We start from the raw sequence: 15,362 nt of genomic DNA on the forward strand, positions 1-15,362 counted from the left end.
CCGAATGTTTTCCAGTACTTTTTTTTCCCCCTGTTTTATTCCTCGTGCTAGATTTGTTAGATAGTAAATGCAATGGTTAAAATCGCTTGGTTCGTGCAGTATAACATTGTCAAATAACACCATCCTCAACTTTCTGTCCTAGATCACAGAATGGCAATTGCTATTTAAGCAGTTCTAGGTTTTGAGGTTTTGTTCATTAGGTCGGCAAATGTCTAGCTCAGCACCAAAAGGTCAACATGCACCAAGCCGACACTGGAAAGCGTTGGCACAGAAAAGGTCAAAGTATGGATAAGCCTACATGAGTTTTTCACTTCTTTGGTGTCAATGTTCATAGCTGAGCACGCTCACACACTACGGGCCAGTTACATCGCTCTGCAGTAGCGGAACTTTACCATTTAGGGGGAAATGTATAAAAGGAAATTTGTAAAATATAGGTGTATTTGTATCCAGAAATATACTTATTTTTGACATTTACTATCCCGAAAATACGGCAATTCGTATTGATAGCACATCAATACGAATACGAATTGCCATATTTTCAGTATAGTAAATGTCAAAAATAAGTGTATTTCTGGATACAAATATACCTCTTTTTTTACAAATTTCCTTTAGTAAATTTCCCCCTTAATGTCTATGGTGACATACAGTACAGGTTGAGTATCCCTTATCCAAAATGCTTGGGACCATGAGAATTTTGGATAACGGATTATTCCGTATTTCGGAATATTTTAATATTGCAATGATGTATTATGAAGTATCTTGCATTTATGCTGTATAAACACATCAAACACATGAAATACACAAATATATTTTATTTGTTCAAAAAACAAGGTTTCAGAACATGAAACAAAATTTGTGTCCTATCTCAGATACTGAATTTGAATGCCAAGCAATCATTTTCTTGCACATATATAGTGCCAGTTACATATCATGTCACCAGTAGTGCTGTTACAAATGTCCCCAGTAAGTTTTTAGCAAAAAAAAAAAATGTTTTTTTTTCACTTTCTGGAATGTATGGTTTTCGGAATAATTCGGATAACGGATATTCAGATAAGGGATACTCAACCTGTACTTTATTTCATCAGTTTGTTTTACTCATACTAAAACATTCCAGAGTCATACATGTTGGAGCAGTTCAGGGTCGCTTATGATTTTGAAAGTATTTTGTGGCAGGTTTTCTTGATAAATTATACATTATATACTAAACACAGTCAATTCACCTTTGACCTCTTTGGTCAAGAAGCGTTTTGGGTGTTTAGTGTTGAGGTAAATTGCTCTACAGTTGACGCTGTCCTGACTGTTGTGTGCCATGTAGACTCATTTAGACCAGAAAAATTCACGTTAGATACGTATTCATTTATTTTGGTTCTAATTTAATCTAATTTAATACTTTAATCCCAGTTTCTCTGGTATCCAAAGTATTTAACCTACTGTAGGTTTAAATGGGTTAACTTGTAATTAGGTTTTACAGTACATTTTTGGACTGTAATGTTGGGGGGAGGCAGGGGCTCTCATTTCAGGGGAAGTTCTGTTAAAAACAGTTGGTCCTCAGGGGAACATTCTGAGTCAACTATGATATTCATTATTTATCGATGATTGAGTATCAATCATCATTCAAAATACTTTGAAATGTGCTGATCATACTGTTGTAGTTGTGTTGGGTTGATAATCAATGAGCATGATGGATAATACGGGAACTATGTTCTAGATTATCTGAGTGGAAGAGGAAATGATTTTAGGAAGGTAAACAGAGGACCCATGTTACTAGTATTTTAGATGGTATTTTAATTGAGGAGGTTGAATCTTTCATATTTTGAGGAACACATGGGGACAGATGTATTAAGCCTTAAAATGAGATAAACATGAGGGTGATAAAGAGTAATAAATGTGCAGCCAATCAGATCCTAACAGTCATTTTTCAAACACAGCCTATAACAGGACAGGAGCGGATTGGTTGGATGTTCATCACTCTTTATCACCCTTGCGTTTATCTCATTTTAAGGCTTAATACATCTGTCTCATGGTCTCTAAACTCTACATTTTAAATAAAAAAAAGTGTAGCAGTGCTTTTTTTTATTTATAATACTATGGGTGGCTTGTTTGAGTAAAGGGATGCTTTAAACTTCTATCAACCTAACAATGTATAATTGTATGGCATGGTTACTTTACTGTTGCCAAACCGATTGCTCTTGAACTTCTTTCCGGCACAGCTGGTATAGTGATCGGTATGAAATATCTTGCATTCAGATCTCCTAGAGAAGAGTGCTTAAGAGAACTAGCGGTCTTTAGTTTATTTTTGGTATTTTAAATATATAGTTTTTCAGACATGACCATCAAATAGACATTTTAGACCCAACATATTTTCATACACTAAACTATCACAAAGTACTGATTCAAGTAATATGGGAAGATATATTTCTTGTGGTGGAGTCAGGTGCTGTTTTAAGGTGCGTACATATGGGCTATAATCGCTGTCAATATGGTCGCTGAGCAGTGTTTAAAGTGGTCCTGGAGAGGTGGTGGAACTCACTTACCCAGCCTCTCTCCCCCTCTCCCCCCCCCCTCCCCCCTCCCCCCCTCCACTCACATGTCACAGCCAGGGTGGGTGCTAGGGTGTTCAGTGTTCTCCTGCAAGCTTTTCATTAATGGCCTATCCTACACACCAATGGAGAGGGGGTGGGTTGCCAGGAATAGGGGGGGGGGGTGTCTGAGAGAGAGAGGGGGGAGGTGTTCACCAGGAAGAGATAGAGAAGAGGGGGATGCTAGGTAGAGAATGAGGGGAGTAAGGGCAGAAGATTGTAAGAGAGGGGGCAGAGAGCACTACCTGTGCTAGCATTAGGTCTGGTGGGAACTTCATGGCTACAGGCCCCCCTGCAACTTCAAATACACCTTCAGAATTATGTCCGTGAGGGGGAGGGGCATCACCAAATATATCTCACCAACCACAACCAACTATGCTGCTACCTGGAACCATGCTGCAACCAATCATGCTGCAGCGTGTGTGGGACAGCTCCCAGTCACCAACATATCCCTGTTCATGGGGGATTTGTCTGTATGCAAATTAGGCCATAACATTAGTACAAATATAACTCTCTCTGCACGTTACATCTTCTCCACCTGCAGTGCATATGGTTTTGTCCATTAGAGATTGATTGTGCCTTTGCAAGTGAACCAGAATAACCCACACAGTGTATTAGAGATGCTGGGCACCTTTAACTACACAGGAATTAGTTTTAACCTTTTGAGTGCCAACATCTCTGAGAGAGATGTGCAAAATAACCGATATATCTCTCTCACATTGGTTATATAAATTCAATGTAAAAAATGTTGTGTAAAAAAAGAGTATATTTCCTATATACGGTAAAAAATGTTTGCTTGCCAATTTTCACACCAATTTTGACAAATTCCCTTGGCACTCAAAGGGTTAAACACATCAGCAGTCACAGATAAAGCCCTTGGCCACAGCCTCTGCACTGCAGCACTTCACATAGAGATTCTGAGCGTGACCGAGTAGCCCGGTACATGACATTATGTGAGCAACGATGTATAAGGAGACTTCTGTACACTAAAGGTTAATTACCATATGTGTACCGTACACATCCCACCCTTGTATGCTGCCTGTGTGAGTTGTCATATACAGTCCATGCAGTTTCTGTTTTTAATGGCAAAAAGAGAAGCGCAGCTATTGCATAGAAGTGCGAGGGATTCCCCACTGAGTACTAGCTGTATATATTATGCATTATTCAGAAGATGTTCTGCCAGAGCTATCTGATCCCTAATTCTCAATTCCTTTTAGTTTTCATTAAAATAGCTGGGCTCAGATTCTAAACTTAAAATAGTTGGACGGATTCACAAGTCATCTCCTTCTATTACCCAGCCCCATTTATTTAAAAAGCAGAATACAGTATGAAGGGCTTCTGTGCTCAGGAAAGGCCACTAAGAGCTTCCTAATGATCTCTCATGATCTGTTGAAGAACACGATCTGCATACGATCCAAAACCGATCTGATCCCGATCTGTACCCAATTGAAGGGGTCTTTTTCAAATCCTACCTGCAACGCGCATCGGATCGGATCAGAAATGGCCCGCACATGCTATCGGTCAAGATTGTATCGAAATCGGGTGTTTTGAGGCCAAATCGTTCTGGTGTTTACCCTACATAACAGTTACAGTTGTCTAAATCCTGTATTAATTGATGTGTTTTATTGATATCATGTTTGTGGGTTATATTATATACAATCTGTGATAATTATTATTATTACATTTGCGTTTCAGATCCCAATGCTTATCCTGGCCAAGCAGCGACCGACCATGCTCTTATAGGAGGGATTGTAGCTGTAGTCGTATTTGTCACATTATGTTCAATTATTCTGCTTGGACGATACTTGGCTAGACATAAAGGTAAGCCGGATAAGCTTTTATCGACACTGTTACCACTCAATATTCTTACTTTCATGCTACTTATTATTGTATCTCGGAAATATGATGAATGTGTATTCCTATATAGCTAATAGAGGAAGAGAATATCTTTGTGTCACTTCATGGCAGTCAGTCATTGTCATGGAAACAGCTACACCTTAAAGGTTGCAATTGCTTCATCCTGATTGGTTAACAAGGTCATGTGGGTCCCTGAGCAGTAAATGCATGGGCACTATGCAGTATTGGACTTTGTCGGTTAGAAGCCCTGCACGCCTGTATCAAATTAGAATTTAGGCAACAGTATCTATTACCTGCAGGCTGCAGTATTCCTACTGAAGGGTCAATGCTCTTATCCACCAGTTCCCTCATGCTGCTGGTAAGGCCAGCTGTATATGCCGTTCTTATGGTACCCCTGGACTGGCAGACTTTTGTCCACAGCCTATAGGGCTGCATACAAAAATCCATGAGTTCAGGGCAAAGTTGGGCTGAGATTGGGGTTGCATTGGTGTTGCTTGCATTTATACACTATTGCAATGCTATCTTACCACAACTGCAACCTCCAGGATTGATCCCTAGCGTTTGCTATTTGATAACCACCCATATGAATAAACATTATCTTTATATACAGGGAGTACTGATGTCACTTTTTATAATGGGTGAGCCCTGACACTCTAAGTGACTGTTATTATTATTATTATTATTATTATTATTAAGTTATATGGCACCACTAGGGTTCCGCAGTGCCTAACAATACATAAAGTAGCAAAAAACAATTAAATAATAAATTAGAATACAAGGCAAGTTTGTGGTAAAAATTACAGTCCCATCAGGGGACAGGAAACTGAAAAAATTATTAGGCTGGCATTTATAATGGGGGCCTCGAGAGCCTGTTTAAAGTTTTGTAGGGAGGTGCAGTGTCTGATATGGAGAGGTAGAGATTTCCAGAGATAAGGAGCACAATGGCCAAAACCTTGGAGGCAGAAATGGGAGGAAGAGACCAGTTGGCAGGAGAGGCGGTATGCATTTGTGGAGCAAAGGAAGTGGGAGGGAATGTAAAGAGAGATAAGGTCATATGTAGGTTGGAGAAGAATGGGATTGATGGCTTTGTAAGTGAGTGGGAGGAGCTTGAATTGTATTCTGAAGGGAAATGGGAGCCAGTGTATGGCTTTTAAGAGAGGGGACGTGGACATCGTATGTTTGGAGAGGAAGATGAGAAGCATAAAGGAAAGATTGGAGTGGTGAGGAATGTTTGTCAGGGAGGCCAGAAAGGTGGAGATTACAGTAGTACAATCTGGAGATGACTAGTGAGTGTATGAGGGTATTTGTAGCATTCTGAGTGAGAAAGGGTCTTATCCTGGAAATAGTTTTGAGGCGGAAACAACAGGTCTGTGACAGAGATGTGAGAGAATATGTGGTTTAAAGGATCGATAGATAGTGAAATTGTTAGAGGTGAGATTATTCAGGAGGGTGGGAAGATGATAAGTTCAGTCTTAGACATGTTACTGTAAGTTTATGAAATTGCTAAGACATCCAAGAAGAGATAGTAGAGAGACTGTTGTAAATATGAGTGAGGAGAGGCGGAGAGAGATCAGGAGAGGAGAGGTAGATTTGAGTATCAGCATAGTGGTGATATTGGTAGTCAAATGAGCGAATAAACTCACATAGAGAGGATGTATAGAGAGAGAAAAGAAGAGGACAGACCATGGGGGACACGACTGTCAGTGGAAGTGAGGCAGAGGTGGAGCCATGAGGGAGACAGAGAAGGAGTAGTCAGAGAGGTAGGATGATAGCCAGTAGAGATCAGTACTACGCAAACGAAGGGAGTGTAGGATTTGGAGAAGGAGAGAGTGGTCCTCAGTGTCAAAAAAAGCAGAGAGGTCAAGAATAATAAGCAAGAGTAGTGGCCCTTAGATTTGGCAGCATGAAGATCATTGAAGACTTTTTACACTAAGCTGTAAGGTGTGAGGCCCCCATACACTACTTCAACTTATCCCTTTGAGAAGTCACAGCCGATTCCCCTTGAGCCACCCAGAAGCTTGTGGTCCTTTTGTCTGTGATATATAGCATACAATCCTATTTCACACTGCTGGGCTTTTTAGAGTCAGAGGTTGGATGTGCAGGCAAGTCTGATCTCCAACGCCAATCCGATGCGCATGAGACTGTGCATCGGAACTGATCAGATGTTAAGAAACTGTGATTCTTGGCCCGATACCTCGAAATAAGGTGAAAAGTGGCCATATTGTACAATTGTATGGCGAGCTTGACTCCAAGGTGTCTGGTGTCAGATATCACTCCAAGCTGCCTGTCTAGTGAAAGGTGTCACTCCAAGTTGTCTCTTGTCAGATGTCACTCCAAGTTGTCTGGTGTCAGATGTTACTCCAAGCTGTAAGGTGTTACTCCAATGTGTTTAGTTTCAGGTGTCAATCCAAACTGTCGGGTGCCAGATATCACTCCAAGTTGTCAAATGTAACTCAAAGTTGTCTGGTGTCAGGTGTCATGCCAAGTTGTCTCATGTTAAATGCCATGCCAAGTTGTCTGGTGTAGAATGGTATGCCAAGTTGTCAGTTGTCACTCCAAACTATCTAGTGTCAGATGTCACTCCAAGTTGTCCAGTACCAAATGTCATGCCAAATTGTCTGGTGTCAGATATCACTCCAAATTGTCCAGTGTCAGATGTCACGCCAAGTTGCCAAATGTTACTCTAAGTTTTCTGGTGTCAGGTTTCACTTCAGTTTGTCAGATGCTACCCAAGGTGTCTGCCGTTTCTTGTGCCATTTATGTAAAGCTAAAATAAACAGGCTCCATTTAGAACTTGCAGAGATAAAAGCTGTGCTAATAATACGCTTGCCGAGATGCTATGAAAAATGTTTTCCAGTTCTCCTTGTGATTTCCTTATGATGTGGCATTAATTCGTAAAAAAAAAAAAATATATATATATATATATATATATATATATATGTGGACACAGGGAAGAAGGAGCGCACAAATGAGCTAGATATAAAATATTTACTAGAGAGAAATAAACATGTAAGCTCAAAGCATATAAAAGTAGATAAAGCCAGCATGAGAATAGTCACCGACAGTATAGCATGCTGAAAGGTACGGGATCTGGGGACTCCAGGCAATTCCGACCACGATGTAACCAGCAGCAAAAGTTCTCACAAAGGCACGCGTTGGGGCGTGCCTTTCCTGACGTATCCTGACGTATCCTATCACCGCTGTTGTCTTGTGTCCGTCTGTTGTATGCCGTGCTGAGAACGCCGCCGCTGCCGCTGCTTCATCGTGGTCAGAGAGTCTGGAGTCCCCAGGTCCCGGTCTTTCAGCGTGCCTTGCCTTGAGCTGTGTCACCCATTTGTCCATCATTGGTCGGAAGTTGCTGGAGTCCCCAGATCCCGTGCCATTAACATCCCATATATGTGAGAACTTTTGCTGCTGGTTACATCGTGGTCGGAATTGCCTGGAGTCCCCAGATCCCGTACCTTTCAGCATGCTATACTGTCGGTGACTATTCTCATGCTGGCTTTATCTACTTTTATATGCTTTGAGCTTACATGTTTATTTCTCTCTAGTAAATATTTTATATCTAGCTCATTTGTGCGCTCCTTCTTCCCTGTGTCCACATTTCCATTATACCTGAGGTCCGACTAGCCTCTTTTGGAGTGAGCTGCACTGCATATACACTGATTTATTGGTGTTACAGACGTGAAGCCATTTGATATTTAAAGTGTTGCGCAGAATTTCTTTGTCTATATATATATATATATATATATATATATATATATTGGAAAAGAAGGGGGGCGAGAAACAGCGCTCTCTAGTGTGATATCTGGGTCTCCAAATTTTTGGTGAATAAATAATTATGCGTACCGTGAGGAAAGTAATAAAGTGCTCATCAATATGTGATGTTAGGAGCTCCTGTCCTTGGGATTACCAGGATATTGCCCGGAAAACGGTTCAGCCTTTCAGCAATAGTGTCCCATAGATTCATACAGGGTCCAAAACCATCAGTGCCACGTGATAGGTATAAATATAAATATAAGGAAGAAACTCCAATTATAATTTAAAAAGGAGTTTATTTTTTAAAAGTGAACAAAGTGAACATAAAACAAAAAAATAGCTTACATGAAGGTGCTGCAAATGGACACAGACCGCTCTCAACGCACATGTGCAGAGCAACTTAATAGGTTATTATACTCTCCTGATGAAGTCCAGCCGTTTTAACAGGCAGTAAGCGACGAAACGCGTTGAGAGTGGTCTGTGTCCTATTGCAGCACCTTCATGTAAGCTATTTTTTTGTTTTATGTTCACTTTGTTCACTTTTAAAAAATAAACTCCTTTTTAAATTATAATTGGAGTTTCTTCCTTATATTTATACCTATCACGTGGCACTGATGGTTTTGGACCCTGTATGAATCTATGGGACACTATTGCTGAAAGGCTGAATCGTTTTCCGGGCAATATCCTGGTAATCCCAAGGACAGGAGCTCCTAACATCACATATTGATGAGCACTTTATTACTTTCCTCACGGTACGCATAATTATTTATTCACCAAAAATTTGGAGACCCAGATATCACACTAGAGAGCGCTGTTTCTCGCCCCCCTTCTTTTCCAGTTCACATTTTGAGACGTCACAACAAACGCCTTACGGAGAAACTTAGCAGCCACCTGTACACAGGACTGTGATATTCGAAGAAGACTCTTCGCTACAAATCCTTACTGGACTGTTATAAATCAGAACTATCTGGGTAGACGCGCTATACAGTACCCCCCCTTTTTTATATATATATATATATATATAATTTTTTTGCTTAGCAAGTCCAACGGATGCAGAGATTTGGCTTTCAGGTAGCACATTAATATAATGTAATGTAGATCAGAGCATTGTCTATAAATGATATGGTAATGTATTGTAAGCAGCTTTGCCTCGCATCAATCTCTAAATAAAACAAGAGACAGTTGACGACAAGCAAAATTTCTAACAACCGTTTTTTTCTAATCTTGATCTCTGTAGGGACATATTTAACAAATGAAGCGAAAGGAGCAGAGGATGCCCCAGATGCAGACACAGCCATTATCAATGCAGAAGGCAGCCAAGTCAACGCAGAGGAGAAGAAGGAATATTTCATTTAAATGCAAACCTGGTTACGCCGAGTCTTACTTATCAGGCTGACTGCTGGAAAAAACTGGCTATCATTTTTTTCAAAATTCATTCCCCACCATCTTCTGCTCCATTTTATTAACTCCTACTATCAATAGCCAGCTTATGCCAACAATCAGCTGTTGACAGCATCATAATTTAATTGCATTTCATAATGCAGGACTTTTCTTACTGCTGAAAAATATATTTAAAAAAATGTCCATTGCTCTGTTAAAATTCAGTCATACAGTGCTTGAATATACAGCCTTAACATTTTTTTTTCTTTTATGTCACTTTTACTCAACATACTTTGTTTTTATATGTTTACACAATGAACTTCCAGGCTGACCTTTTGTATATCTCTCCAGCACACATACATGAACACGGGAATATGTATATTTAGTCCATGTTATTGTACCTATTGGTAGGCTTTAGAGTTGATCACATTCTGTAACGACCTACTTATAGCGGTCCATTAATTTCATGTAGGATTTTGAGCAACAGCACCCCATGTGGCTGCGTGTGGTATTACAAGAAAAAACAATTTGCAATAATCTGGACTACATTCATTGATGCATGTATACAGTATGGAGTGCGTCTTCCCATTAGCATTATTTTGGTACAGACTTGATTAGATTTAATTTCAGAGTATTAAGTTAGAATTTTAAAAACAATACGTTCTAAATTTCATTATCACTGGAGGGATTCTTAAAGGATTCTGTATTGCAAAAAAAAAACAATAAAAACGAAACAATTGAATATAGAATTATGCTAGTGATTCTAAATATATGCTTTAACATTGTAACAGTCATACATGGCATTCCTACTGTCGTTAATTTAGGCATGGAATGCAAATGACATAAACTGTGCTAAATCCCAAGTTATTAAGAAGGTAATTCCGCATATAGTAAATATTGGTATGATTTTTTTTTTACCCCATTATTTTTTTCTTGATCGCAAAATGTTTATTTAATGTTACAGTCCTATTCATATTTATTGTTTGTTTTTTTGTGTGGACTCTACAGTTTCTTTTTTTCTTTACGAAGAAAAGAGTCATTGGATAATCTGAGCATTTCAGTATACAGTATTGTAAATAGTACATGTATTAAATCAAGTTGAACATTATTTGATACATATTTAACTTTTTGGATGTAAGCAAGTCACAGTACCCATTTTCTAATGCTCCCAAAACCCCTCTTAGATATGAACTTAAACCAGTATTATGTGTAGATAACGTGTTTGAATTTCTGTCTGTATGTCCTCGCACTGTTCAATTTTTCTAGATCATCTTAATTTTTATCTGTTCAACAATGGAAGCACAATATTAAAGGAAAGATACTTTAATCTACCAACCAGTGCAGAGCCTCAGGTTTCAAGTTTAACTATATTTGAGTAACGCTCTATATTACCATTATATTACTGCTTAGCTTTTTCTTTTTTTTTCTTTAATTCAGCTGTTCTAGCTGTTCAGCTCTGTTGATTTGCCAAGAAAAAAAAAACACAAAAAAAATCATTATAACCTATAACAACTTTTCTGTACAGTATAAACGGACTAATTCTTTCTATCAAATTCCTGTCTATGCATTTTGTGAGGTATAACGTATGTCACAGTAAACGATACAGAATTCCTCAGAAGCTTTTAACTGCACAGTGAAAAAAAAAAGCTTCAGTACCAATTTATTCCCAAACCGTAAAACATTTCCAAACATGTCTGTGAAGTTTGATGATCAAAAACATTCTCTCAACTAATCACAGACTCAATATTCCGGTCCTGTTGGCTTGATTTGCTTCTCCTTACTTCAGCCTATAACAAATATTGTTATATTACATTTCTAGTATTGATTCCCAAAGCTGGGAAATGAGAATCAGTCTGAATTAGGATTCGGCTCAATCTTCCAGGCGTAGGATATTTGAATAGGATATTTTAACAAGGTAGTTCTACTAGCAAAGTGTGAGATCATGACAGGCTATGAAGCAAAAATTGTCTACTCTTATTTTTAGAATCTGTGGAATCAGGAACACAGAGGGCACATAGCAACACTAGTATATACAAATGTATATATATATATATATATATATATATATATATATATGTGTGTGTGTGTATATATATATATATATATATATATATATATATATATATATATATATGATCTCTGCTTCTGTAATAGTTGTGGGTGGTTTATAAGTTTTTCATCCCCATAAATAATTTCTTAAATGCTGGTGATTTTTATATCGCACCGGTTTTTGTTTTCTCAGACTATACCAAGTATAAGTAAATGTGATATGGCTGAGTGTTATCATGATGATAAAACATATACAGTATTACATTTCAAAGAAGAACATTTCATTGATGTGGCTGCATGCTTGTTTTATGATACGCACCATAACATATGTGAAAAAATGCAATAATATGCTTAAATATAGTAAATATGATAGTAAAAGACAACAGGGGTACTGTAGCTGCTAGAACAAAGGTGAGAACCATATAGGTTTGGCAAATAAATAAACACATCATGCAATCCCAATCTGGTTAAAGAGGTGCGGACCAGGGGGAAAGGTCATTCAATTTGATCACCGTATACTAAGTCACATTTTTGAAATCCCAATAGTCTAATACTTTTTTTTGTGTTTTTGCTATTTGTCCTATATAACCAAATCTCTCATGTTCCAGGCGTGTTTCTTAACCCATCGGCTGACATATAGATCAAATGTTAGTTTATTTAAGGCCACAAAGTGGTTTGGACAAAGGTGTAACGTCTATTGCAGCTTAGCTTCCTTTAGCCCGGTGTGTACTTACGTGATGATCTGGGTGGTTTGCCAGGTTGCATTGTAGAATCCTTATATGACAATTCAAATCACGTTGTTCTATAGCTTTTCTTACTATTGCCTGGGATAAAAAATGCTGCTGTGCTATACATTGTCATATGCTACCACATTAAAGAAAGAGGAAAAGTGGATCTGCTGTTCCTAATAAGATGTCAGGGTTAAAGTGAAGGGGGAACGTGGTGGAACTGAGTTCCACCACCTATAATGGTGAGGTGGAACATTTTAACCTCCACCTTGGCCTTGCACAGTAATTCCCACAGAAAAGCATTCTATTTTGCAGGGAGATGCCAACAACCCTACCACTGTCCCTGTCTCTGCCTAATGGGGGTAGGGGAGGAGGGGGGGGGGGGTTATTAGCTGGCATAGATAAATGAGTCCCTCCACCTATGTATGACCACTTTAAGCCCTAACTGTGAAACTGTGTGTGGGGCAATGCTATATAACAGCGGTTCTCAAACTGTGGGTCCTGACCCAAAAGTAGGTCCCGACCTTCTCAGCATGGGGATCGTGACTGCATGTTGCTGACCATCAGGCTGATGACTTTTCTAATCTCAGTCACTGATTGAAGGAGTCTGATAAATCTGTTGAGTTGTCTGTTACTTCAGACTCCTCCATTCAGTCTGTGCCTCCACAATGCTGCCATGTAGGTGCTGTCTGCTGACTACACATGTGATGTGATGACCTTCTGCAGTAACTTGCTGGGGTCCTGTCGTTATTTATATTGTTTGATGGGGTCCCAGAGCAAAATGGTTTGAGGAACTCTGCTATATAATACAAATCTCAGTCTGATATGTTAGTATTCTAATTATTGTTATCATCTGTTTATAATAGATGACATCAAATACACACACACACACTCACACACACACACACAAACACACACATAAATAGTCACCATACCATCTAAATTGAATTATTGATATTTGTTTTATTATACATTTAAACTCAGTCTGGGTTGCCCAAAATCAGTATTTACTGACAATTAGAATATGTGCCGACAGCTCGTACAAAATAACATACATCAAACACCTGTATTTTGGCTTGACAGGTCTATATGGTTAAACAATATCTAGTTTTGGAGACATCGTGATAAATCTGATGATTTTAAAGATATAATAAAATAATGATTTGGAATAGTTTTGTTTCCCTTGACTATCTGAGGCTGCCTTTTCAAACGTTACAGTCACTAGGGGGCACTGTTGCTTTGGAACCTATGGTTACCGTTTCCTTGTACCTCAAGCCAGGCAAGCAGTTTTGCAATGACAACACTCATAAAAATGGTATAATAATCATTATTGCAAGTAAAAACATTTACAAGAGTTGGCATCCCTGCCCTCATTATTAAGAGACTTCTGCTTTCTCGGACTGCACTTTCTTTATTCATAATACTGTGTGTCTCAAAGTGCTATATTGCTGTAACCTCTAAACGCTGTAAACATTTGTAAATGCATAAAATGTGTTTATAAGGGACTTACAATGTCAAGCAAAGATTTGCAGTGTAATACCGTATTTCAGAAAGATGTGTGGGATAATATATAGTGTTATTAAACAGAAGTTCTCCACATACATATGCAATACGGTTGCTTCTACACATGACAAAACAAGAACCAAGTGAAACACCAACTGTTATGCCAAAATTATAAACTTCAAAATAATAAAAAAACCTACAAACCAAAAATAGCCCTGCAGTGTTCTGAATTTGCCGAAAATCACATTAAAAATGGCCATGACTCGGTGTTGCCACGTTTCATGGTCGGTGGTTAATTGATGTTGAACTTGAAGCAAAACCATATTAACTTGAAAGGCAACTCGGCTTGCTCATCTCAATTTAGGAATCAACAAATAGGTTCTTTAGCCACTTTAATCGAGGTATCCTTGTGTAAATTCACATACTCTGAAAGCCATCAGTTCACCACGTTATATTGCTGCAAAAATTACAGTGACATTCACCAACCTCTGGGAACTTGCATGCGTTAGTAATTGTGAGAATAGATGGTCTTACTGTAGCATATTTCTGCAATTTTACAGTTTGCAGTGTCTATTAATCTTTGTAACCATATATATATATATATATATATATATATATATATATATATATATATATATATATATATATATAAATTACAGTCAACTATTGTGTTATTCTTTAGGGGGCAGACTGAACTGTTTATCTTCAAATATGTTGTCACTAATAATATTGCTTCCTGAAAAAAAAAAACTGTTTATTTGTCAGCATTGCATCCAGGATCGGCTAACAGGATGTGATGCGTAACTTACTCACCCCTCCCCCTAAAAAAAAAAAGTGCTAGATGTCACACATTTCAAAACCTCTTGGGATGATAAATCTCGCACTGAGAGTATATCTACAATTCATACCTAGAGCGAAAAAAAACTAAAATATAATAAAAAAACAAAACTTTTGTTTTCTAAAAGTTCGATGAAATGTAACACCTCATGTATTTTCATTTTAATGTTTAAATAAACAAAAATCTATCAATGAAAAGAATCATGTGTTATGATGTAATTCACAAATGTGAGAGGGTTGAGTTTAATATGTGCACGCGTGTTTAGGCACGCCTTGTAGTTACATGGTCTTCCGTGTAACATAGCAGTTCTAGTGTAATTTCGTGCCACTTATCTGTTACCAAAATGAAAATACCTGTACATATGATTCTTTTACCCTGTTTAAGGTGACATGAGCATCACTCATGTGGGACATTTCTATTTCTTCAATAAAAACCTAATGAAGTAAACTAAACTGTCACATTCTGTGAGGTGGCTGTCTAATTGGTGTGAGATTGAGTGTCTCTTGAGTTTGGATGGTTTTTGCCTGGTCTGGAAATGTATATAAATATAACCAACGTGTAACAGGAATCCTTCAAATTTTTTAATCATGTTTCCAATTTACAAGTTTACTGTATAGAATATGTCACAACAATTTATATAATTGACAATAAAAGGCATCAAACACAATC

General features: G+C 38.2%; 1 protein-coding gene across 3 annotated transcripts in view; it reads left to right on the forward strand.

Annotated features, from left to right (window-relative positions):
* Positions 1-15,145, forward strand: part of CADM2 (cell adhesion molecule 2) — a 1,292,583-nt gene extending 1,277,438 nt beyond the window's left edge. For all 3 annotated transcript variants that reach the window (XM_083171927.1, XM_083171928.1, XM_083171929.1), the window contains 2 exons: positions 4,275-4,400; positions 9,433-15,145. In XM_083171927.1, the coding sequence (XP_083028053.1) occupies positions 4,275-4,400; positions 9,433-9,551 (245 nt within the window). In that variant the 3' untranslated portion in view covers positions 9,552-15,145. The remainder of the gene's footprint in view (positions 1-4,274; positions 4,401-9,432) is intronic.
* The last annotated feature ends 217 nt before the right edge of the window (positions 15,146-15,362 follow it).

The sequence above is a fragment of the Crinia signifera genome, chromosome 2 (assembly GCF_055691185.1).
Source record: "Crinia signifera chromosome 2, ASM5569118v1, whole genome shotgun sequence".
Classification (NCBI taxonomy): Eukaryota; Metazoa; Chordata; class Amphibia; order Anura; family Myobatrachidae; genus Crinia; species Crinia signifera.